This window comes from Microcaecilia unicolor, chromosome 2 (assembly GCF_901765095.1).
Source record: "Microcaecilia unicolor chromosome 2, aMicUni1.1, whole genome shotgun sequence".
Taxonomy (NCBI): Eukaryota; Metazoa; Chordata; class Amphibia; order Gymnophiona; family Siphonopidae; genus Microcaecilia; species Microcaecilia unicolor.
The window spans coordinates 331,906,337-331,932,591 of NC_044032.1; the positions used below are offsets into that span (position 1 = coordinate 331,906,337).

The 26,255-nt window shown below is 46.3% G+C and overlaps 1 protein-coding gene across 3 annotated transcripts in view; it reads left to right on the plus strand.

The window, feature by feature from the left end:
- Positions 1-26,255, plus strand: part of GNE (glucosamine (UDP-N-acetyl)-2-epimerase/N-acetylmannosamine kinase) — a 497,606-nt gene that overhangs the window by 382,785 nt on the left and 88,566 nt on the right. For all 3 annotated transcript variants that reach the window (XM_030194355.1, XM_030194356.1, XM_030194357.1), the window contains exon 9: positions 7,368-7,589. In XM_030194355.1, coding sequence (XP_030050215.1) covers positions 7,368-7,589 — 222 coding nt within the window. The remainder of the gene's footprint in view (positions 1-7,367; positions 7,590-26,255) is intronic.

Below are 26,255 nucleotides of genomic sequence, written 5' to 3' on the forward strand. Positions count from 1 at the left end.
TCTACTAGCCCCACCTGTTGGCAAAGATTAGGCAGCCCTCTTTCCTGCCCTCCATGATGCTGCCTTCGGGACCCCGAGCTGTCTATCGATGGGTCCATAACCATATTGAAGTCCCCTCCTACCACTAAGGGCGAGGGGGCTCCCACTATCAGCCTGGACGTGACCATTTTATAGAACTTTCAATCATATTGGTTGGGAGCATAGATATTTCCCAATATTAGCTTTTGGCGCTGAATAGTAACTTCACAGAGCAGAAACCTCCCCCCACCCGGGTCAGCAAAACGTAAATCTAGCTTATCAACTACTCCTTTCCTAAACAAAATGGCAACCCCCCCCCTTTCTTCCCCAGAGCTGCTGCAGAGACACATTCTCCCACCCACCAGGTTCGAAGCTTAGCATGCTCAGCGTTTGATAAATGGGTTTCCTGGAGTAAGGCAATATCTACTTTGTGTCTTCGCAAGTGATGGAGAATCTTAGTTCTCTTAACCGGAGACGTAATGCCTCCTATATTCCATGTTACCAGTTTCAGAGTCCCACTTTCTTATGGGTCTTATTTATTCCGATTATATACCAGTTCTGCAGCAGAGGAAGGCGTCCCAGCCACCGCCCCCCTCCATACTTGTTAGTGAGCTTCCAGGTCTCTCCGCAACGACCAGTTTCCCCATACCTCCAGGTTCCTGTGTCACCCCCTCCCCAAGTCCCCCCCCCACTACCCCTATGCCTCCCTACCTCCCCCAAACTCCCCTCTGTAGGTCCCCCGTCTCTTAGTGAGACCATCACGTTTAACACCACTTACCCCCCACCCCTCTTGTAAAGTAACTCAAGATCAACATCTCATTTCCCCATTGTTCCTCATCAGTCTCAGTAAAGGTTCTGCCCCTCAGCGTTCTGTTGTTGCTCCTCTTCGTCTTAACCAAAGTGTCCAACTATAAACAGCTTGTTATTCTGGACTGCATGAAAGCCCAGCTGCTTCAATTATCCATTTTACGGAAAAATCACCGTATTGTAGCATAGTGTCCTCAGGTAGTTCCACCCTCAAACCACTGGCGGTTCTATCAGGCCCCCAGCTTCAGGAAACGTGCATGTATTCTGTAATATTTCCTGGGCAGGCCTCACGATAACTGTGCAGGTCTACAGCTTGGTCTTTTTTCTGGCTTAACCTCAACCCTTCAAATCAGGATTTGTCTTCTCACAGGTCCAACTATTCCACTTAGTAATCCAAGCTGTTGTAAATCCAATTTGTAGGTCCATCATTAGAGGGTTCCAGCAGTTAACATCTCCGGATCCCTTTGGGATCCTTCTCTGGCTTCCGATCATCTAGGCTCCACCGAGTTCAAAAAAGCTTGCGCTTGCTCTACTGTTGTGTAGATCTTCGTTTCCGCCTGATATGTCACTCGGAGTTTAGCCGGATATTGTAAGGCAAAGCGGATTTTCAAGTCAAAAAGCTTAGTACAGATGGGCGAAAATTTCCTCCTGTGTGCAGCCACTGCTGCTGAGTAATCCTGAAAACACAGAATTTTTTTATTTTCATACCGCAGTTCCTGATCTTTATGTAAGGCCAGTAGTATGGCTTCCTTGTGTGCAAATTTTAGCAAGCGACAAATCACCACTCGCGGTCGCGCACTCTCTGATTGCCTGGGGCCCACTCGGTGCGCTCTTTCCACCCGGAGTGTCCCCAGTTCTGCAGGGATCTGTAACTGCTCCTGTAGCCATCGTTCCAGGAATGCCTGCAACCCGGTCCCCTCCAGCTTCTCTGGCCATCCCACAAATCGTAAATTGTTTCTCCTTGATCTGTTTTCGAGGTCTTCTATCTTCTCCTCATAGTCTGCCACTGTAGCTTTCAGTTTGGCGTTTCCCCCCTCCATCTGGTGCACTCTGTCTTCCAGAGCTCCATGATGCTGCTGAAAATCTGCAAGGTCCTTGTTCAGCTGTCCCAAGTGTTCTTGGACCTGAGCCAGTTTACCATCAATGGGTCCCAGCCTCCTATCTAGTAAAGGCTCCATCGAGCTCGTCACCTCTGCTGCCACCTCCGCCACCCACGCCGAGCTAAGGGAGGCCGCATTCGGGCTTGCCGGGGCCGCCATCTTGTCTTCCCCGACTCGCACCTTCTCCTGTCTTCTTACTCCCTTTGCCGCCATGGATGCATCGGACGTCAAGTTGATATACCGCGTCTGTTTGGCAGGTTACAGCTGCTTCCGACAGGCTTGTTTTGGGGCAAAATTCGCTGGTTTCGAGGGGTTGGTTGGCAAGGTAGCAGGAGTGGAATTTTCACTAACCGCTCCTGTGCATGGCGTCACGTGATCCTCTTCTGTACATTTTTTATATACCTCTGTAGCGACCCTCCCTGTTTTGTGAGTTTGTATTTGGGAAAAATGCACTTCATGTAAAATACGATATTGACGTTCCCAAAGTTTCACTGTAAGGGATAGATGTGGTATGCCCCTAAAAAATTTATGAAGATTATGAGCAGGCGCTGGTTTACCTAAGTCACTTCTCCTTTCCTAGTTACTTCCCCTAGGTCTGTTGAGGTCTCCATCTTGTACCCCTCTGAATAGGAAATATCTCAGATAGAATCTGTTAATTCAAGTGGCTGCTATAGAATTTTTTGTTGACTGTAATTGTATGTCATTAAAATGACAAAAGTAACTATATTTATCTTATTGAGTTTTATTCCAATTGGCTGTCACGGATGCATTGATGAGCAGATAAAAAAAAGTCTGAAGCAGAAAGTATGCAGTTTTTCAACTTAACTCATTTAGGCATATGTATGATTACAAAATAAAACCCACATCTTGATACTCACAAAATCAGTTTTTTGCTCAGGCAGAATACTTAAGCGTAGAACCTTGCCTATTTTTTGCTTCAGTCAGAACTCTGCAGTTTCCCATCTTTGTTTATAGAAGTTACCATGAGTTGTATTTGGTTTTTAGAATTGTATCTGGAGTAGACAATGACACGGGGACAAAGTTTGTCCCCACCCTGTTCCTGCAAGCTTTGTCCCCATCTCTACCCCATCTCCACAGGGTTGAGAAGCATCATAAATTACTGGTTGTTTAGGGGGATATCCATCTGCTCATAACATAATTGATATGATTTTAATCCATGGACAAATAAGTCATTAACAATCTCAGCATTCAGTCTAGTTCTCCTTTCTTCCACAGTCCTTCCTGCAATAGAAAATGTCCTCTCAGAACATGTTCTTGTAGTAGGAATGCACAAGGTCTCCCATGTAAGTTTTGCTAGTTTTGGCCAGCATTTTTGCTTATTTTTCCAAAATGACAAAAGATCATCGTCAACATCACTTGAACATAAATAACTATCCAATTCTTCTAACAACAGCGGAGATATTGTTCTTTTGAAGTCACTCAGAAAAATCCATTTTCATTATTGTGGAGAAGGGCTCTTCCACAGACATTACGCTTTCTGGAAATGTGGATTGTGGTGGATCCAGAGTTGGACTCAAGTCTTCAATTGAATTGTCTCTCAGATGTGGGTGTAGAAGAGAAGCAACACTATAGTGGACTAATTGAAATATAAATGTAAATTGATTGTTGGAAAATGCTCCTTGATGCCAGCAACAACAGATGAATCTATTGCTATAACAGTAAGATTCTTGAGCAGCTGGGCATGTGATGGGAAGGACGTTGCAGATGATAGGAGTCTCATGAGCAGATAACTACCACAGACCTGTGTTTCTTCCTGGATGTGAACAAATGCTTTTTACTCTAGATATGATACTGGAGTTAAAAATCCAATTAAACAGCTGGCTATCATGCTCATACAAGATCTTACAGGGATGTGGCCAAATTTTGAAAAAAAAAAAACTGTAGACCTAAAAGTATTTCTCATGGTAAGAGAGCCTTTAATTCTTAGCCCTTGCCAAGTAATCCATGGATAGGAAGAAGTCAGAAGGGACAGCTGCTCACTGAGTAGTGCTTCTTGAAGAGACATAGGTCTACCAAGGAAAAGACAAAAAATGTTCCTATTATCATTTATCGTAAATTTAAAAGGATTTCATACCTTTCAAAGATTTTAATTCTCAGGCGGTGGCCCTTCCTCTCTGCTCTTCTCACTTGAAGATGAGAAGAAGAAGAAGAAATTTAACACACATGCAGGTATAGCTGCCTGGAAGTAGAGAGATCATTAGAAAGTGGATGTACGCGACAAGTACCAGATGTAAGTGACAGGGTGCCAATAAAGAAGATGAGCAGCACAGTAGGGTCTGGAGATAAAGAAGGACTTTCAGTTAAAAAAAAAAAAGTGAGTGATTGTAGTCGATCATGCTCCTCCCCCTGATCTCAGCAAAAGTTGATCGTGCTCCTCCCCCTGATCTCAGCAAAAGTCTAAACATGCCAAACACAGAGCTGCTGCAAGAATTCATGGATAAAATTATTCAAAGGTACAGATTCAGAGAAAAGACTGTAAGAAAATTTCAGTGTAGGTATCCCTTGGGGCTGTGTCTAGTGAAGTGGAAACAGTTTGGGTTAAGGAAGTTGCTAAGGAAGGTCACTGTGAGGCTTAAGATGACCAAGACCGGGGAAAATGTTGACTGTATGATGACATAACATATCCTAAGTTCTTACAAAATGTTGGTAGGAAATCCCTTTCTGCTTCAAAAGGAAGAAGAGTCGCAATCAGTTATACTTGGCTCATTAAGTGACCCTTTTACTAAGCCGCAGTAAAAAGTGGCCTGCGGCAGTGTAGACGCATGTATTAGGCATGTGCAGGACCAGTTTTTACCACATGTGCAAAAAAGGTTTGTTTGTTTTTTAATGTGACAGGAAAAGGGCATGCGGTGAAACTGAAACCAGCACACATCTAAAACCGGCCTGAGCCCTTAACGCCACCCATTGATCTAGCGGTAAGGGCTCACGTACTACATACTTGGTGACTGGTCGGTGCATGCCAACTGCCAATTACTGCTGGAAACGGTGCACATGGGAGGAAATAAATAGTTCATCCAGGCATTATGGCCACGTGCCAAATCTGAAATTACTGCAGGGGGGCGTGCTGGTAGTCTCATTTGGGCGTGTGCTGCACCCTTAGAGCCTACTGTGGCTTAGTAAAAGGGTCCCTAAAATAGATAGAGGCTTCTGAAAATGTAGTAGCCACTCCAATTCATTGGCTATGCAAGATCTATAGACAAGAGCATGGCAGGCTGGTTTCAGCCCAATCTGTGCCAAGAAAGTTAATCCTAAAGTATAAGGTGCAGCCTGCCCCAAAGTTTAACAAAATCCATCTATCTCTTCGGTCTCTGATTGAGTCAATCATGAAAGAATCGAACGATCTAAAGATTTTTCCAACACTTCTCTTTGGGAAGACCCTAAGATGCTTGATCATGTAGGGAAGAAAGTATTTTATAACTTTTTGTTGAAAGTGAGAATAGCAGCTATATATGATTCAGTACATTCAAGTTACAAAACAACTAATTTTCATATTATATAATTTTATTCATAGATCTGTTATCCATAGGATTTCTTGATGTTTATTCTTCATAAAAATGGCCTTGAGTTCTGTACAATTTCACAATAAATTCAAATGAAGTATATTTGGTAACTTTTTCTGTGGCATTGAATGTGCACAAAGAGATAATTCATTAAAGCAGATGCTAACATTTATGCATAGTTTCAATCTGTACATGATTAGAATATACATAGGTGTACACATACAAGCATAAATACCAAAATGCTGTTCTGAAAATATGCACATCTCAGGTAGGCAAACACGTGGGCAGAGGCTGGGCAGGACTCTCACTTATGAATGTAACTTGTAGAATACTATAATTTAACATGCTCATCTTGAGCATTTAGGTGCAAGCGCATACCAGCAGCTCTGTAGATGGCATAAGTGCTTGTGCCTAAATTGTAGATGCATATTTTACCTGTTATGCTAGTATTCTGTAAAGGAAAGTAGACACCTTAATATGGACACACTGTTGTAGGCATTTGGAGATTCTTGGGCTTATTTTCAAAAGAGGAAAAGTCCAAAAAGTGGCATAAATCTACATTTGGACATTTTTCTCACAAAAATGTACAAATTGGTATTTTCAAAACCAATTTTTAGACATTTTTCTATGAAGTCTGTCAGAAGTGCATTCAAATCACAAGGGGGCGTGTCAGGGGTGTGTTAAAGGTGGGATTTGGGCGTTCCTAACACTTGGACGTTTTTCAGCCATAATGGAACAAAACAAAATCGTCCAAGACTAACACTAAGACTTTTTGAGCTAGACCTATTTTTATAACGAATAAGGCACATAAACGTGCCCTAAATGACCAGATGACCACTGGAGAGAATCAGGGGTGACTTCCCCATACTCCCCCAGTGGTCACTAACTCCCACCCCCCAAAAATGTGATTAAAAACATTCTTGCCAGCCTTAGATGTTAGGTCCATTAGAACAGCATGCAGGTCCCTGGAATAGTCTAGTGGTGGGTGCAGTGCACCGCAGACAGGTGGACCCAGGCCCATATCTCTCCCTACCTGTTACTCTTGTGGAGGAAACTGTGAGCCCTCCAAAACTCACCAGAAACCTGTTCTACCCACATATAGGTGCCCCCTTCACCCATAAGGCTATGATAGTGGTATACAGTTGTGGGGTAGTGGGTTTTTGGGGGGCTCAGCAGATAAGGGAGCAATGGTGAGATGTGTACCTGGGTGCATTTTATGAAGTCCACTGCAGTGCCCCCTAGGGTGCCCTATTGCTTTCCTGGGATGTCAGGGGTACCAGTCTACTAAAAATGCTGGCTCCTCCAACATCCCAATGGCTTGATTTTGTGCGTTTTGTACTTGGATGTTTTTTGTTTTAAAATGGACAAAAAAATAAAACGTCGAAATCATAAAACCTTGTATTTTCGAAAACAAAAGATTAGACGTTTTTCTGTTTTGAAAATACTACTACTACTTAACATTTCTAGAGCGCTACTAGGGTTACGCAGCGCTGTACAATTTAACAAAGAGAGACAGAAAATGACCTTCTTTCCTATTCAGATTTTGGACGTTTTTTGTAAAACGTCCAAACTCGGACTTAGATGTCATATCGAAAATATCATCTTGGTGAGCAGAGGATTCATCTTTCACAAGATGAACTAAGACAGGGGCAGGGTAGTATATTTACTATTGTGATGAAAGCCATATTGCTTTAACCGGTTCTCGTAACAAATCTTTTCTTCTGTCAGCACGTTGCTTGCAATAATAATCCTACCTTGTCAAGTACGAGGTTCTAAAAAGTTCAGACCTTACCAAACTCTAAGAAAAACCTCTTGTTTGGTTCTTGCTTCTGCTAATATATGTGAGTGGGTTAACAATATCTCAAATAAGTGATAAAGATACATTTAAAATTTTTCTTTCTTGAATGTTTGTGACTTGCAGGTATTTCCACGGGCGGACGGGTAAATCCTCATGAAGGAATTGTGCTTCATGCTACAAAGCTGATTCAGGAATGGAGTTGTGTGAACTTGAGGGCTCCACTCTCTGATGCTCTACACCTGCCAGTATGGGTGGATAATGATGGAAATTGTGCAGCTCTAGCAGAAAGGAAATATGGAAAGGGCAAAGGCGTGGAAGATTTTGTAACCGTTATCACTGGCACAGGTATTTATTATATGTGTGAAAACAACTTATGGTTGACAATTTATCAGGTTTCATTTTCCAGTACAGAATATATAACATACTTTAAATACATTCTTTAATTTAGAGACTACCACCAATAAGAAAAAGAACAGGAATATTTTTACAGAAGAATTAGAGATTTAGATAATGGGAGAAACCCTGACCAAAGAATTAGATTAATTGTGTCCCTTTGCAAATCATTGACATAAAATACACCAAATAAATTTGAAGGACTTTACATTAACCATCCCTACTGTTATAGCAACTTGTACTATTGCTGAGCTATTAAATATTTAAATGCAGATAACAGCCAAACAGCAAGATTTGGGTTATCTAAAAGACAATTCTGCAACTGGAGAGGTACATTTATACACCTTGCATATGTAAATGCAGAGCATAAATTTTGCATACGGTGACTCAGAACGGTAAACAACCAAAATTATTTATCAAAAATAATATCAAATGTATGTATAATATAAAAAGACAATAATATATCTAACATGAAATTATATCTAACATATACAAAGTCACATTTTCAATTGTTTGCAGAATTTCAAATAGTTCTGTTCTAGGCAAAGCTCCAGTGGAAGTGAATTCCAAAGTTTTACAGCAACACAGCTAAATACTTTCTTGGTAGTAGAAATAAGGCGAAAAGAATAAGCAGCATGATAAGAGACTTATTTTTACATATAAATCTACTTGAATGATGATTAGTACATAGAAATACTCATAAGCAGGACACATTCCATAAAGGATTTTAAAAACTAAGCAAAGAGTGTTAACTTCAATTCTTGCTCCAGATGCAGGCTAGTGTAAGGATCACAGCATAGGTTTAATACTTTCATAATGGGATTTATTCAGGATAATTCTTGCAGTGGTGTTTTGTTGCAATTGAATCCTGAATAATGGTTTGTTGGCGAGACCAATGTAAAGAGAGTTGCTATAGTCAATCCTGAAAAAAAAATCAGGGCATGAACAATCTTTTGTAAATCAACAAGTGACAAATATGAATGAATATGTCTTATGAAACGTAGTTTACTAAAAATTGAAGATACCAAACTTTTAATCAGAGCAGACCTAGAAAAGTCAAGACAGAAAGATTTATAGAGGAGACAAACAGGCACTTTGTAAAAAGGTCCCAACTCTAGTCTGGCAGCCCCTGTGCTGCACTGGTGGAGCAAGGTTACCTGAAAAGAGAGCATGACCTTGGTGCAGCAAGAAATGATCTTGTAGCTGGGAACTGTCTTCCAAGCAATGCAGCATCCTCTCATTCCTAGGATGGGTCTCCAAGGGCTTGTTCCTTGGAGAAGAGTGTTTGAAAAGTTGTTATAGTTCCGGGGGGAGGAGCAAGATGGCGTCCTAGCTGTGCTCACGGAAGCTCTCGAATTGTTTGTTGGCAATTCTTAAGACTTTTTTCCTCGATTCCTACTATGCCCCATACTAAAAGAAAGGGGACGACAAAAGTGCAACCGCCAACTGCACTAACGTCGTCCCCTAACCAGCAGACGTTAGACCGCTTCGTGAGAAGCTTACCACTCGATACCGGTTTGGCGATCCCCGCGTTGGCCGACAACGAAGGAGCGACGTTGGCCAGGGGCCTAGATATCACCTTATCGCCGCCGACGCTGAATCCGCCTCCTTGTCCCACAGGAGCCAGAGTGGAGTTAGGGGATCAAGCGGGAACCGATGTGGTCGATGACTTGTCCCTATCTGGCGGTTTCTCCCCTGGAACAGCGGTTGAGAATACACTGGAGCTGGAAAAGCCCATCCGGGAGGATGAGTTTATTCCCTCCAGTTATGTCTCAGTGGAGGATGAGTTTATGCCCTCCGGGAAGATGTTTCATTCCCTCCATTCTGAGTTAATGCCCTTTGTAGTAGGGCCATCTTTCGCTGTGAGGAAAGCTTATGTTATTCCCATTGCGGTTTGCCATACTGCTTTGGAAGCTTAAAATACTGAAGAGAGGCAGTGGAGCAAGCTGGTATGAGGCACTGAAAAAAGTGTGCTCTCTATCTCCCTCTGCTGGTTGATGGACATAACCCATCTGTAATGGCTGCATCTGCTATGACTAAAGGAAAGAAAATTATCACGGTAAGAACCTAATTTTCCCTTCCTGTACATAAATGCCCTTGAGATATTTAAACGTCTCTATCATGTCTCATCTCTCCCAGCGTATACTTGTTAAGGTTCATAAGCCTGTCCCTATAATTTTTGCATTCAAGATCGCTTACTAATTTCGTAGCCGCCCTCTGGACCGACTCCATCCTGTTTATATCTTTCCGTAGGTGCGGTCTCCAGAATTGCACGCAGTACTCCAAATGAGGCCTCACCAGAGACTTATACAACGGCACTATAACCTCCTTTTTCCTGCTGGTCATGCCTCTCTTTATGCACCCAAGCATCCTTCTGGCTTTGGCCGTCACTTTTTCTACTTGTTTGAAAGCTTTAAGGTCGTACAACACAATCACCCCCAAGTCCCGCTCTTCCTTCGCACACTGAAGCACTACACCCCCTATACTGTACCGTTCCCTCGGATTTTTGCGACCCAAGTGCATGACCCTGCATTTTTTAGGGTTAAACCTTAGTTGCCAAATATCAGTCCATTCCTCCAGCTTCGCTAGGTCCTTCCTCATGTCATTCACACCCTCCAGGGTGTCCACCCTGTTGCAGAGTTTAGTATCATCTGCAAAGAGACAAACCTTACCAGACAGCCCTTCCACAATATTGCTCACAAAGACGTTAAAAAGAGCCGGCCCTAGGACCGATCCTTGCGGTACTCCACTGACAACATCCTTTTCTTCAGAGCAAGCTCCATTTACCTCCTCCCTCTGTCTCCTACTATTCAACCAATTTTTTACCCAATCCGTTATTCTAGGTCCCACACCGAGGGCACTCAATTTATTTATCAGTCGCCTGTGTGGAACCGTGTCAAAGGCTTTGCTGAAATCCAAATGTACCACATCAAGCGCTCCGCCCACATCCAACTGTTTGGTCACCCAGTCGAAGAAGACAGATTCATCTGACACGACCTGCCACTAGTGAAGCCATGCTGCCTCGGATCCCGCATTCCATGTAGTTCAAGAAATGTCACAATCCTCTTCTTTAGAAGCTTTTCCATTAGCTTACTCACCACCGAGGTCAGACTGACAGGTCTGTAGTTCCTTATCTCCTCCTTACTTCCACTCTTGTGCAAAGGAACCACATCCGCCCTTCTCCAGTCCACCAGGACCACTCCAGTTTCTAAGGAAGCATTGAAGAGGTCCGTCATGCGGAGCCGACAGAACTTCTGAGAGTTCCTTAAGCACCCTCGGGTGTATCCCATCAGGCCCCATCGCTCTGTCTACTTTTAGTTTGGCAAGCCCCTCATGAACACAGTCCTCCGTAAATGGGTCTTGGTCTACCAAACCTCCATCCCCTTTAGCCTTTGCTTTCTGCAGCCCTACCCCTGGTTTTTCATTCATGAACACAGAGCTAAAATAATCGTTAAGCAGTTCAGCTTTATCCTTATCGTCTTTCACATATTTCTCTCCCTCAGCTTTGAGCCTCACAATGCTATTATGTCACTTCCTCTTGTCACTTACATATCTGAAAAAGGTCTTGTCCCCCAATTTTACCATATTAGCTATCTTTTCCTTCATTTGCTGCTTCGCTTTCCTGATATCTTTTCCAGCTTCTCTTTGCTTATTTAGGTATTCTCTCCTGTCTTCATCTTTCTGAGTCATCTTATAACGTGCAAAGGCTAGCCTCATTTCCCTTATCTTTTCAACTACTACATTCGAGTACCAGAGAGGCCTTCTTTTCCTCTTATTTTTATGTACTTTTCTAACATAAAGGTTAGTCGCCTTTAATATAGCTCCTTTCAGTCTCATCCATTGCTGTTCTACATCCTTCAGCTGTTCCCATCCCGCTAACTGTTCCTTGAGAAATTCCCCCATCTTGGCAAAGTTAGTTCCTTTGAAATCCAGGACCTTCAATCTCGAGTGTGCCCTCTCTTCTGTTTTAATATTGAACCATACCATGCGATGATCACTAGATGCCAAATGGTCTGCCACCTTGATGTCAGACCATTACCCACTGCCGGAACAATTCTTCCTGTAGGGAATCTAAGATCTCTTTGCTTCTAGACGACCCCGCAGCCAGGACACCCAAATCAACATCTGGCATATTGAAGTCACCTCTCAGTAGTACTTCCCCTTTCCTAGCTATCTTGCGGATGTCTTCAATTAAGTCCCTGTCCAGTTCCTCCGACTGTGAGGGAGGTCTGTATATCACTCCGATATAGATACATTTTCCTTTCCCTCTTTCCAGTTTAACCCACAGCGCTTCTTCCCTACCCCACATGTCCTGCAGTTCTGTCACTTGGATATCATTCTTAGCATATAATGCCACACCTCCACCCTTTTTTCCTACTCTGTCATTCCTTACTAGATTATAGCCAGGCATAGCAACATCCCAATCATGGTTACTACTACTTAACATTTCTAGAGTGCTACTAGGGTTACGCAGCGCTGTACAATTTAACAAAGAAGGACAGTCCCTGCTCAAAGGAGCTTACAATCTAAAGGACGAAATGTCAAGTTGGGGCAGTCTAGATTTCCTGAATATGGTATGGTATGGTGGTTAGGTTCTGAAGGCGACATTGAAGAGGTGGGCTTTGAGCAAGGATTTGAAGATGGGCAGGGAGGGGGCCTGGCGAATGGGCTCAGGGAGTTTATTAAGCATGGGGTGAGGCGAGGCAGAAAGGGCGGAGCCTGGAGTTGGCGGTGGTGGAGAAGGGTACTGAAAGGAGGGATTTGTCTTGAGAGCGGAGGTTATTGGTAGGAACGTAGGGGGAGATGAGGGTAGAGAGGTAGGGAGGGGCTGCAGATATAGTACATTTGTAGGTTAGTAGGAGAAGCTTGAACTGTATGCGGTACCTAATCAGAAGCCAGTGCAGTGACGAGGAGAGGGGTGATATGAGTATATCGGTCCAGGCGGAAGATGAGACGTGCAGCAGAGTTCTGAACGGACTGAAGGGGGGATAGATGGCTAAGTGGGAGGACAGGAGTAGGTTGCAGTAGTCAAGGCGAGAGGTGATGAGAGTTCGGGTGGTGTGCTCAGAGAGGAAAGGGCGAATTTTGCTAATGTTGTAGAGGAAGAAGCGACAGGTCTTGGCTATCTGCTGGATATGCGCAGAGAAGGAGAGGGAAGAGTCGAAGATGACTCCGAGGTTGGGGCAGATGAGACGGGGAGGATGAGGGTGTTATCAACTGAGATAGAGAGTGGAGGGAGGGGAGAAGTGGGTTTGGGTGGAAAGACGATAAGCTCGGTCTTGGCCATGTTCAGTTTCAGGTGGCGGTTGGACATCCATGCAGCAATGTCGGATAAGCAGGCCGATACCTTGGCCTGGGTTTCCGCAGTGATGTCTGGTGTGGAGAGATAAAGCTGGGTGTCGTCGGCATAAAGATGATATTGGAAACCATGAGATGAGATCAGGGAGCCTAAGGAAGAGGTGTAGATTGAAAAAAGAAGGGGACCAAGGACAGATCCCTGAGGAACTCCAACAGAGAGCAGGATGGGAGTGGAGGAAGAACCATGAGAATGTACTGTGAAGGTACTGTGGGAGAGATAAGAGGAGAACCAGGAGAGGACAGAGCCCTGGAACCCAAATGAGGACAGTGTGGCAAGAAGTAAATTGTGATTGTCAGTGTCAAACGTGACGGATAGGTCAAGGAGGATGAGGATGGAGTAGTGGCCTTTGGATTTGGCAAGGAACAGGTCATTGCAGACTTTAGATAGTGCCGTTTCTGTGGAGTGTAGGGGGCGAAAGCCGGATTGAAGCGGATTGAGGATGGCATGAGAGGAGAGAAAATCAAGGCAACGGCTATGAACGGCGCGGAAGGGTAGGAGGGAAATTGGGCGGTAGTTGGAGGGACAGGTGGGGTCAAGTGATGGTTTTTTGAGAAGTGGTGTGACTACAGCATGCTTGAAGGTGTCAGGGACTATTGCAGTGGAGAGAAAGAGGTTGAGGATATGACAGATGGGGGGGGTGACAGTAGGAGAAATGGTGTTGAGTAAGTTGGTGGGGATGGGGTCAGAGGAACAGGTGGTGCATTTCGAGGAGAGAAGACGGGCGGTTTCCTCTTCGGTGATATCAGGAAAAGAGGAGAAGGAGGCCTGGGAGGCATGGTTCTCCGTGAACGCCACTAAATCCAAGTCCACTTCCATCATTGTAGCCTCAATTTCTAGAAGTTTGTTTCCCATACTACGGGCATTGGTATACAAGGCTCTCCAGATTTTACTCTTTTTATTCCCTTCTATAGATGTCCTACCTTCCTTGGGGTTAATTATGGCTTCGCGGCCTTTTATACCCATCCCCATCAATTTTAGTTTAAAGCCCTCTTTAGTACTTTAGCCAGCCTGTTGCTGAAGACACTCCTTCCCTTCCTTGACAGATGGACACCATCACCGCTTAGTGCCTCTTGGAAAATCATCCCATGGTCTACGAAACCAAATCCCTCTGATCGTCACCAGCCACGCATTTATCTCCAAGATGCGACCTTTACCTTCAAAGGGAGGATCGATGAGAACACCGCCTGCGCATCTAGATGCTTCACCCTCTGACCCAAAGCCATGAAGTCTTGTACGATACGTCCAGTAGGATACTTAGCTGTATCATTTGTGCGAACATGGATGAGTAGCTTAGGAGCATGGTCCGTAGGCTTGATGAGTCTAGGCAATCTTTCCACAATATCGCGAATCTTGGCACCCGGAAGCAGTGGCGTAGCCAGAAAGCAATTTTTGGGTGGGCTGACAGGTTGGATGGGTGGGCACTAGATTTGCCAACTTTTTTGAAGGAGAAAAAAGAGCAACCTGATGCAACCATGCTCTGTCCCTACCCCACTCCCCATAACTTAATGAGGGTCGCAGTACAGGCTTCAGTGGCTGCCGGCCAATTGAGAGCTAAGGGAAGTACAATAGACTGTACTATTCAGCCCCATTGAGACATGGTCCACCAACACATATATGGTATTGAAGCCAAACACATTCTGTATCCAGAGAACCTCCTGGCCCTCCAGCAACAATGGATAACAGAGCACAGCAAGGACAATTCTCCATAAAACTCGTCATACAAAGAAATCTTGGTTTCTAGTGTAATCTCAATTACAGACATATTATAAATTAATTTTAAAAAAATCTATAAAACAAAAGTCACTCAGAACCTAGAGCAAATCTACCATGCCAACACTAACTTCCAAAAACAAAGATCCTAACTATGAAAAAGAAGTGCCTTAAATATTATAGTAGGGCCGTAAAATACAAATACATTTATCAGGAAAGCTAAACAAGCCAAATTACTACAGAATGCTACATGGAAACTTCATGCTAACAGAATACCTCAGTCACACACACAGGACACAAATGCCAAATACAGAATAAGTGACCACAAACTCTAGAAATATAAATTAAACGGAAACCTCAAGAAACTAGACCTTACATGTAGTACAACACCAGAGAAACAAGAAAGAAAGGCGTTTGCTCCTGTGCAAAATATAAAGATGGCACATGCCAGGGATGGTGTTAGGAGTTGCAACTAGGGCAATTGTGCTTGGCCAAAGAAAGCCTGCATGCTGGCCTGGAAGCTGAAGGCGTCTGGTAATGGACTTTGGGGTCCTTTCCTAACTTTGGCAAGATGTACATTCCAAATCCAACATACTATATTCACAACACTGAAAATAAATTATTTTTTATACCTTTTTGTTGTCTGATCATTTTATTTCTCAAATCATATTGGTCCCAGTCTCTGGTTTCTGCTTCCCTCTGTCTTCTCAACTCACTTGCCAGGGTCTCCTGTCTTCTTTCTCCATGTCCATCATCCATCTCTGTTTTCCTATATTTCCTTGACAAGTATCTCCCCTGTGTTCATATCCTCTCATCCATCATCATTCTTCTGTGCACCTATGCACCCCATGCCCAGCATATCCCTTCTGTGTTCCTATTCTCCCCCTTTTCTGGTATCTCCTCCCCCTCTGTGTCCATATACTCCCCTCTCCAGTGTCCAGCATTTTATCTCTATTCCATACCCCCCCCCTTTTCAGACATTAGCCCTCTGTGCCCATGTGCCATCCCCATACAGCATCTCACATTTGTGTCCCTGTCCCCATGCTCCCACCTAATGCCGATCATCTCCCTTCTGTAGCTGTATACTTCCCTATGTCCCCTTTCTCCCTCCTCCACACCAATGTGTCCCTCTCCTCTCTGATCCCACCCCCCAACCAGCTTCTTTTCCTCTCTTTCCTTCCCCTTATGCATCTGGCTCTTTCTCCCGGCATCTCTCTCCCTTCCCTCTAACCCCTCCCATAGGTCCAGCACCTTTCTCCCTTTGCTCCAGCCCTCCTTGCAGGTCCACATCTGTCTCCTTTCCCTTTAGCCATCATCTGCATATCCAGCACCTCTCCTTCAGCCCCCACAACATGTCTAGCATCTCTCTCCCTTTCATCCAGCCCCCCTACATGTTCAGCACCTCTTTTCCTTTCATCCAGCCCCCCCTACATGTCCAGCACCTCTCCCCTTCACCCCTCTGCATATCCAGCACCTCTCCCCTTTCCCTCCACCCCTGCTGCATATCCAGCACCTCTCCCCTTCCCTCTACCTCTCCCTGCAAATCCAAAACCTCTCCCTGCAAATTCAAAACCTCTCCCCTTCCCTCCACTCTCCTCTCTGCAAATCCAAAACCTCTCCCTTTCCCTCCAACCTCCCCTCTGCAAGTCCTGTACGTCTCTCCCTTCCCTCCAACCCTCTGCCCCTGGCAAGTCCAGCACCTTTCTGTTCCCTTCAGCCCACTCCCCTTGAAGGGCCAACACCCCACTGTCTTCCTCACCCTTTCCTTCAGCCTACTCCCCTTGAAGGGCCTGCACCCCACTGTCTTCCTCACCCTCCCCGTCCAGCACCTTTCCCTTCCCTTCAGCCCCCTCCCCTTGAAGGGCCAGCACCCCACTGTCTTCCTCACCCTCCCCAAGTCCAGCACCTCTCCCTTCCCTTCAGCCCCCTCCCCTTGAAGGGCCAGCACCCCACTGCCTTCCTCACCCTCCCCGTCCAGCACCTCTCTCTTCCCTTCAGCCCCCTCCGCTGAGTCCCCTTGCACGGCCAGCACCCCACTGACTTCCTCGTCCTCTCCCACCCCTGCAGTGCTTGCATTTAATGCTGTCGGCTGCTGTTGCACCTCACAGTCTTCCACCCCTGCGGCAGCGCTTACACTTTGCTATGGTGCTGCCTGACAGCAACTCTACAGATGCGGCGCCGACGTCCTGCTCCGGGGCCTTCCCTCTGCCGCGCTCGGCACGCTGATGTAACTTCCTGTTTACAGAGTGGGACACGGAAGGCCCTGGAGCAGGACATCGACGCCGCATCTGTAGAGTTGCTGTCAGGCAGCGCCATAACAAAGTGTAAGCGCTGCCGTGGGGGTGGGAGACTGTAAGGTGTCTCCAACCATCACTACCTTTCACTTTCTTTGGGCCAATTGTCCGGCCGTGATGGCATTTTTGGTCATTGTTTCCTCCTGTTTTTTAGATGTTTCTACCTCTTCTACCTCCAGGGCTGTGAACCGATTCTTTAGCTTAATAGAAGGTGGAGGATTGATCTTGTGGGACTTGGTGACCTGCTTCCAGCTGTGCTCTGTCTGCCTAAGATATTCTCTCCCTTTGCTGGAAGTCCTCAATGTTTTGACCTGTGTCTCTGGGTCAAATTTCTGGTTGTCCCAGATGTTTCTTAGCCTTACCACTTCTTCTCTTAGTTCTTGTACTTCTTTCACAAGGGACTCAATGTATGTACATTTATCGCATGAAACCAGAATCTTGTCTTGGTCCAAGGGTTTGGTCTTGACAGTGGTAGAAGCTGTACTGAAAGCAGTAGCTTTAGGAGTTCTTTGTTTCTTTACCATAGTTCCATAGTTCTGCACTTAGAGTTTTAGTATCTCCTTTACTTCACGTTGAATTTTTTCTAAGTAAATGAACACTAATTATGTTTTTTTTAATAGTTCTTTCTTTAGCTTTATACACAGCAGTAATTTGTTATTTGATGCAATTTTTAATGTGATGGCCCATGCTTTTTTAGAAAGCCAAAAATAATGTACGTGATGCACATTTGTCTATTTTTTCAAATGCTTCTTTTTCCATGTTTTAGTTTTTATTCTCTTACTGTTTAGTTTTTTATTTTAAGCATGGTTTTGGTTCCTTTTACAGATGGCTGAGGGGTCCTTTTACAAAGGCGCGCTGAAAAATGGCTTGCAGTAGTGTAGGCACGGGTTTTGGGCACATCTGATCCATTTTTCAGCGCACCTGTAAAAAAGGCCTCTCTTTTTTGCCGAATGGGTGTGCGGCAAAATCAAAATTGCCGCGCATCCATTTTGGATCTGAGACCTTACCGCTAGCCATAGACCTAGCGGTAAGGAATCTTGGCGGTAATGACCTACACGCATCAAATGCCACTTGGTGCACAGCCATTACGCATGTCAGAAAATAAAAAATATTTTTCAGGCGCACGCAGCAGATGCGCGCCAAAATTGAAATTACTGCAAGGACCACGCAGTAACTGGGTGGTAACTCCAATTTGGTGCGTGTAGGCGCCTACGCAGCTTAGTAAAAGGGGCCCTAAGTGCACCATGCTCTTTAGATCTTGTTAAGGAACTTTTAGTAGTCTATGCATTCTGGGCAGTTTGCATGCTATTTATATAGCATTCAGTTTATATATTTTTTTCTTCTTATCCCCTCCTTGCTTATCCCCTTATCCCCGTCTGTTCAGAAAACCATCGGTGATGTCATTGATGGTGTTTACAGCTCAGCTGTTTCACTGAGGATTTCACAAGAGCTTCAACAGCAAGAATCTTGGATTTACTCTTATGTTCATCTTTTTGCCATAACACAAGAGATTTACCTGACCCCTGAGGCAGGCCCTTGTGCCAAAACACGGCCATGTCGGGTCGTTTTTATTCTGTTTACATTAAAGACTTTTTGAAATCCTCCTTGGACTCACCTCACTTTTTTTGTCTGTCACATTCACATGAGGTGTTTTTCCTCCTGTCTGTCATGTTCACGTGAGTTTTTTTCCTCCCCCTCTTTCGTTGGCTTTAAGATTTATTTTACACCATTTTTCATATTTACTTTTCCAGTGTAGTAGTTGTTTACAAATCAGTTTTTATATTGTTTCTCCAGGCTTACTGTTCATCATTTGTACCATTCTGCACCCATATTTTGTGATTTTCTACATCAAGATCGGTCTATATGTAATATTAATATTCCATTATTTGGTGATATAGTCTCTATCAGTGCTTTTTTTGTAGAAAAAAAGGTGCCGGTACTCATTGTGGGCACCGCCCACATGGCACCGCCCCTATTATAGCCACACCCACATTAGTCACACCCCTTGTACCAGCCATGGCGCATATAAACAGACATCATTGAAAATATAAAACTAGTATAGGAGAAAAAATAATGTGATTTCTTTTCATTATAAATAATTTCTGTAAGCTGTTACAGCTCCAGTATACCCAGTGCAAAATAAGACAAATTCCAAACACTAAAATGAAAATAAAATGATTTTTTCTACCTTTGTTGTCTGGTGACTTTGTTTTTCTATCCATATTAGTCCCAGTCTCTGATTCTGCTCCTATCTGTTCTCTTAACTCCATTTCCAGGGCTTCCTTTCCATTTATTTCTTTACTTTCTTCCTTTCTTCTTCTTTTGTTGCCCTGCATCCATAAGTAAAAGCTGGGTCCTCCTCCATGGAATTGACTGGAGGAGGTATAACATGGATCCAGCTTTTGCCTATTTTCTCCATCCATGTGCAGTTTTTCTCCTCTTCCCTTTCCCTCATCTCCATCCATGTGCATCTTCTTTTTTCTTTCCTCCCCTCCATTCATGTCCAGCACTTCTCCTCTCTCCTCCCCTCTATCCATGTCCAGCATTTCTCATCTCTCTTCCCTCCTCTGTATCCATATAAAGCAATAATTCTCTCTCCCCTCTCCTCCATCCAAGTCAGCATTTCTCCTCTCTCCTAGCCAACTCCTCCATCCATCCATGTCCAGCAATTCTCCTCTATCTCCTGCTCTCCTCTCCATCCATTTCTAGCATTTCTCCTCTCTCCCCTCTCATCCATGTCCAGCAATTCTCTCTTCCCTGTCCTCCCCTCCCCATCCAGCGATTCTCCTCTCTCCCCTCCATGTCCAGCAATTCTCTCTTCCCTGCCCTCCCATCCCATGTCCAGCAATTCCCTCTCCCCTGCCCTTCCCTCCCATCCCATGTCCAGCAATTCTCTCTCCCTTGCCCTTCCCTCCCATGTCCAGCAATTCTCTCTTCCCTGCCCTTCCCATGTCCAGCAATTCTCTCTTCCCTGCCCTTCCCTCCCATGTCCAGCAATTCTCTCTTCCCTGTCCTCCCCTCCCCATCCAGCGATTCTCCTCTCTCCCCTCCATGTCCAGCAATTCTCTCTTCCCTGCCCTCCCATCCCATGTCCAGCAATTCCCTCTCCCCTGCCCTTCCCTCCCATCCCATGTCCAGCAATTCTCTCTCCCTTGCCCTTCCCTCCCATGTCCAGCAATTCTCTCTTCCCTGCCCTTCCCATGTCCAGCAATTCTCTCTTCCCTGCCCTTCCCTCCCATGTCCAGCAATTCTCTCTCCCCTGCCCTTCCCTCCCATGTCCAGCAATTCTCTCTCCCCTGCCCTTCCCTCCCATGTCCAGCAATTCTCTCTCCCCTGCCCTTCCCTCCCATGTCCAGCAATTCTCTCTCCCCTGCCCTTCCCTCCCATGTCCAGCAATTCTCTCTCCCTTGCCCTTCCCTCCCATCCCATGTCCAGCAATTCTCTCTCCCCTGCCCTTCCCATGTCCAGCAATTCTCTCTCCCCTGCCCTTCCCATGTCCAGCAATTCTCTCTCCCCTGCCCTTCCCATGTCCAGCAATTCTCTCTCCCCTGCCCTTCCCATGTCCAGCAATTCTCTCTCCCCTGCCCTTCCCTCTCATCCCATGTCCAGCAATTCTCTCTCCCCTGCCCTTCCCTCTCATCCCATGTCCAGCAATTCTCTCTCCCCTGCCCTTCCCTCCCATTATTTCCAGCGATTCTCTGCCTCTCCCCTGCCCTCCCATCGACGTGCGATTTTTCCGTCCCTCCCCTGCCCTCACCTCTCCCATATCCAGCGATTCTTCGTCCCCCAGCGTCCTCCTTCACTGCCTGCCAGCCAGCGTCGGATGCAGAAGTGAACGGTGCAGGCAGCGATTGGCTGGCAGCATCGTAGCTTCCCTCTGCAAGTCCCGCCTACAACTTCCTGTTTACGCATAGGCGGGACTTGCAGAGGGAAGCTACGACGCTGCCAGCCAATCGCTGCCTGCACCGTTCGCTTCTGAGTCCGACTGGCTGGCAGGCAGTGAAGGAGGACTCAGTTGTTCCATCAAAACACAGCCCTGTGTCAGGTTATACACTGCTGTGGTGCTGAATAAAATTTGCTTTTATTGATCCCTTGCTGTGAAGAATTTTTAAATTATACGTAGGGTTTTTTTTAACCTCTACCTTCGGGTTTGATGTACTTTAAAACACTGATTTATCCATATCCCTCTGCCTGTCCCCCTCCTTATTCCACTGTAAGGAGGTACATCTGTTTCCTGATTGGATTTTTTGTCTGATGTTCTCCTCCAAAATTTTTGCAGGGGTGTAGGGGAGGTAAATAGAGGGGCATAAAACTGCTCATCCACTGCTGCATTGGTTTTCCTGATTACCCATCATCTTTCACCATTTCATATTCACTGCCAAGACTACCGCTCGGTTCTTCCTGGGCCTAGACTAGCAAAATTGGGATCTACACGATGGTCTGCCTTCTTTTTTCTTGCTCCTTCTGTTTGAATAGTCTTCTGCTCACTCTATGTAGCAATACGATCTTCAAAAAGTTTGTGTGAATTAAAATCCTGGTTGTTTGGCAAGGTATATGGCGACGGCACCTGATGGCCTTCAAAATGGAGCTTTCTTGATTAGTTGTTTACTCTTCTTTGCCTTTACCTTCTTTTCTGTCCTCTCTGTATGATTGTATGCTGTCCTATAGTTATTGTAGTTCCTTTTCCTTTTCTTTTTATTGTCTGTTCTTTTTAATTAGCCTGTACACCGCCTTGTTCTACTAGCCAGTTTAAGTGATATGCTGATTTAATAAACTATAAACCATATGCTTTATCTCTGGGGTTAACACTCCCTAGGCTAAGGAGGCCTTTATCAGAAAAATTAATTCACAAACAATCTTAATTTCAGTAGCTCTTAACACCATAGAAGAGCAAGAGTCCAATTCTCAAGACATGATCCTCACTGACTTTAAGATGTTCTTCCTTGTCATCAGCAGCAGATGAATCCATTAACTGATGGGTTCTATCCCCCTACCAGCAGGTGGAGATAGAGAGCACTGAAGAACCACAGTGACCCTTGGACGGCTAGCCCCAACTGCCTTCAGTATTTCTCTATCTCCCAGCAGGTGTGGACGTAGCTTGATCAGCTCCTGGATTTCTGCCTGGGGTGGCTCCTGTGCTTTGCCAGTTGAGCAGGGGTGTTGTAGCTGGTGGTGCCCACTTTAAAGGCATATAGGTTTGCCCTTTCCATGCCTTACCCATTCCCCCTCCTCCCGGAGTCCCTCTGTTGCTGCCTGCCTCCAACTTTCCTCACAGCATTAAAAAAAAAAAAGGTGCGCGCTTGTACAGCGTTGCTATTTCTGAGGCTTTTTCCAGAGATTCTGGTTCTGTGCAGCTTGACTGGAGCTCGTTGACTCAGTCTTCTGCGGTGAGAGTGGTGCCCAGCTCCTCGGACACCGTTCCAAACGGGGTAAGTTTTGGTGCGAAGCCATTTTATTGCTATATTTCCGTCCAGTCGGGCGATGGCTGCTGAGGGAGTTAAGCGCTGCTCCCGTTGTGGTAAGCGCAGATCAGCAGCGGGGCTGTGCAAAACATGTTCCTTAGACGCTTGCGCTAGTACGAGCATGCCGAGTGGTGATCCTTCCGGCTCGACAGAGCTGGCAGCGGGCGCCATGTTGGAAGCGCCGCATGTCTGGACCCTCGTGATTGCGGAGGAGTCTGAGTGTAGGGAGACGCCTCGTTTAGAGACTGCCAGAGGAGCTCCAACATCCGTTTCTCCTAATTTGGAGGCGGAGGGTTAGGGTGAGTTTTTCTCCCCTGAGTTTGTACTTTTAATGCATAAAGCCTTCATGCTGAAAAGAGCTCTGCCACAGGTGTCTGACACTGCGTTGCAATGTGGTCCCCCCCCCCCCCCCCCGGGTGTTGATGGTCCGGGGCTGGCTACAGAGGTTATTTCTTCCCCCGAGCGTTGGAAGGATGCTAAACGTAGACTGGTAAATTCCCCATCTGAAAGTGGCGCACCTCCCCCTCCCCTCCCCCCCGTGGTCAGGCTGTGGGGAGTCTGAGGGATCTGGCAGGCCCTCATGGACAGATGATCTAGATGAGGGTGCCTGTTTGCCACTGGATTCAGATGATCCCAATGCAGTTTGGATTTTCCACCGCGACAAGCTGCCAGCTCTCATTACTGATGCCTTGCAGGCCCTCTCGATTGATGATCCTGCTGAGGGCGATGCCTCCTCTGTTAATCTTAGGATAGCGAGTACTAAGAAGCCTACTCGGGCCTTTCCAGTGCATGACTCCATCCCAGAGCTTATTTCAGCTCAATGGTCTGACCCTGATGGGCCTTTGAAAGTGGCCAGGGCTATGGGTCAGCTTTACCTTCTGAGTGAGGAGCACTTGGCCCCTTTGAGGATGCCTAAAGTGGATGCGTTGGTCATGGCGGTGACTAAAAAGACCACTCTCCCAGTAGAGGGAGGGGTCGCTTTGAAAGACATGCAGGACCGGCGGCTGGAATCTGCGCTGAAGCGGTCCTTTGAAATTGCAGGCCTTGCCTTAAGTCCACAAGATCATTTATGGCGAAGCCCCAGCCTACATGTCCGAGTTGATAGACCTGCCACCCAGAAACGCTAAAAGATCATCCCGAACATACCTCAACCTAAACTTCCCTAATTGCAAGGGCTTGAAATACAAGACTCTACACGCGTCAACCTTTTCCTACATGAGCACGCAGCTTTGGAATACACTGCCGCGCAACCTATGAACAATTCACGAACAAGCTTCCTTCTGCAAATTATTGAAGACCCATCTTTTCGAAAAATTTACGGAAAGAGCCAAAACACATAGAGTCCACACTCACTAATCTTCAATGCGCCATATATCCACTTCTGATTTCTCATCCCCTGTAATCTCACATCACTCATACATTTACTCACAGAAAGATGTACACCATATGTCTTTGTGTCTTAATTCTGCCCTTTAAGCTTCCCATTGTCTCCTTCCAATGTTTCAATGTCTATGTCCCATTGTTACATTCTTAACGATACTTCGATCGTCTCGCATAACTCTGCACAATGTAATCCATAACCAAGTTGTAACATATTGTATTTCCATTATTCATATCATATTGTAAGCCACACTGAGCCCGCAAAAAGGTGGGACAATGTGGGATACAAATGCAATAAATAAATAAATAAGGGCGTCTATTTGCAGTTCCTATGCAACCCGGGCATGTCTTTCCTGGTTACAACAGGCGGTGGAACAGCCCGCGGATGGTGCGGGGTCCCTCTCAGAGGTTGCCCTGCGGATGGAGTCAGCCCTGTCATTTTTGGCTGATGCCCTTTATGATTGTCAGAGCTTCGGCTAAACAGATATCTGTGGCGGTTTCTGCCCGCCGCCTTTTTTGGCTGTGGCATTGGGTGGCTGACATGGCCTCTAAGCAAAGGCTGGTGAGGTTACCCTTTTGGGGCCTCCTGTTATTTGGAGAGGATTTGGAGAAGATTGTTAAAGACCTAGGGGACTCTAAGCCCCAGCGGTTACCTGAGAATAGGCCGAGGCCTTCTTCCAAGGGTTCTGTGTTTCTCTCCTCCTCTAGACCTCACTTCCGTGAAGCTCGTAGGTATCGCCCAGGGCGCTCTGCTGGGTTTTCTCAACGTGCCCGTTTTCAGCAGAGGAACTCCTTTCTCTCGGACAAACGCTCCGCAGCGGCCGGGTCTCGGCCTGGAGTTCAGGGGCATCCTCCACAGTGATGGGACGCCGGTCCACTCCTCGATTCCTGCAGTAGGAGGACGTCTTTCCCTCTTTCTAGAGGAGTGGACCAAGATTACCTTGGATCAGTGGGTCCTGGACCTGATCTGAGAAGGTTACTGATTGGAATTCGGTGCCCCGGTGAGAGACGTGTTTGTGCAGTCCCGATGCGGCACTGCCGTAAAACGGGCGGCGGTAGAGGAGACCTTGCAAGTCTTGATGCACCTCGGAGCGGTGATCCCGGTGCCTCCCATCAAACGCGGCTGCAGCCGCTATTCCATTAATTTTGTCATGCCTCGAAAAATCGGGTCTTTCAGACCCATCCTCGACTTGCGAAGAGTCAACGAGGCCCTAAGAGTACGACACTTTCGCATGGAAACCCTGCGCTCCGTCATTGCGGCGGTACAGCCAGGAGAGTTTCTCACGTATCTGGACCTAAAAGAAGCGTATTTGCACATTCCTATTTGGCCCCCGCATCAGAGGTTTCTCCAGTTTGCGGTGTTGGGACAACATTTCCAATTTCGGGCCTTGCCTTTTGGCCTAGCCACAGCTCCCCGTACCTTTTCCAAGGTAATGGTAGTCGTAGCTGCCTGTCTCAGGCGAGAGGGTATCAGAGTTCACCCTTATCTCGACGACTGGCTCATCAGAGCGGATTCGGCAGCCGAAAGTCGTCTTGCCACAGCCAGAGTGGTTACAGTCCTGCAGACGCTAGGCTGGGTGGTCAATATACCCAAAAGTCACCTGACCCCCTCTCATTCTCTCGAGTATTTGCGGGTCCGGTTCAACATGGCCTCGGGGTTTGGCTTTCTCCCCAACCAAAGGCCGTGCAAACTTCAAAATCAGGTCCGTCTGCTCCTGTGGATGCCTCGCCCGCGAGCTTGGGACGTGGTCCAGCTGCTGGGGTTGATGACGGCCACCTTGGAGGTGGTTCCATGGGCGAGAGCGCATATGAGGCCTCTGCAGATTGCCCTGCTTCAACAATGGTCTCCGATTTCCCAGGAATATCAATGCAGACTAATGTGGCTCCCTGCGGGCCCTGCTCAGTATGGAGTGGTGGCTCTCCGACAGGATGCTGCGCCAAGGAATGCCGCTTGCGCTTCCTTCTTGGTGCCTGGTGATAACAGATGCCAGCCTTTTGGGTTGGGGAGCGCATTGCCAGGGAAGCTATGCTCAGGATCAGTGGACAACTGTGGAAGCGGGATGGTCCATAAATCGCTTGGAACTAAGAGCGATATTTCAGGCTCTTATGGCCTTCCAATAGACTCTGAAGGGGCTTGCGGTCCGGATTCTGTCAGACAACACGACAGCGGTGGCCTACATAAATCATCAGGGCGGCACTCAGTGCAGGGCCCTGGCCACGGAGGCCGCTCAGATTTGCCACTGGGCTGAGATCCACCTGCAGCTTCTGTCAGCAGCTCACATTGCAGGTCAGAGCAATGTGCAAGCCGATTTTCTCAGCAGGCACCAAATCGATCCGGCGGAATGGGAACTGGCAGAAGAAGTTTTTCTTCAGATTTGTGCCAAATGGGGGACACCCGGAATGGATCTAATGG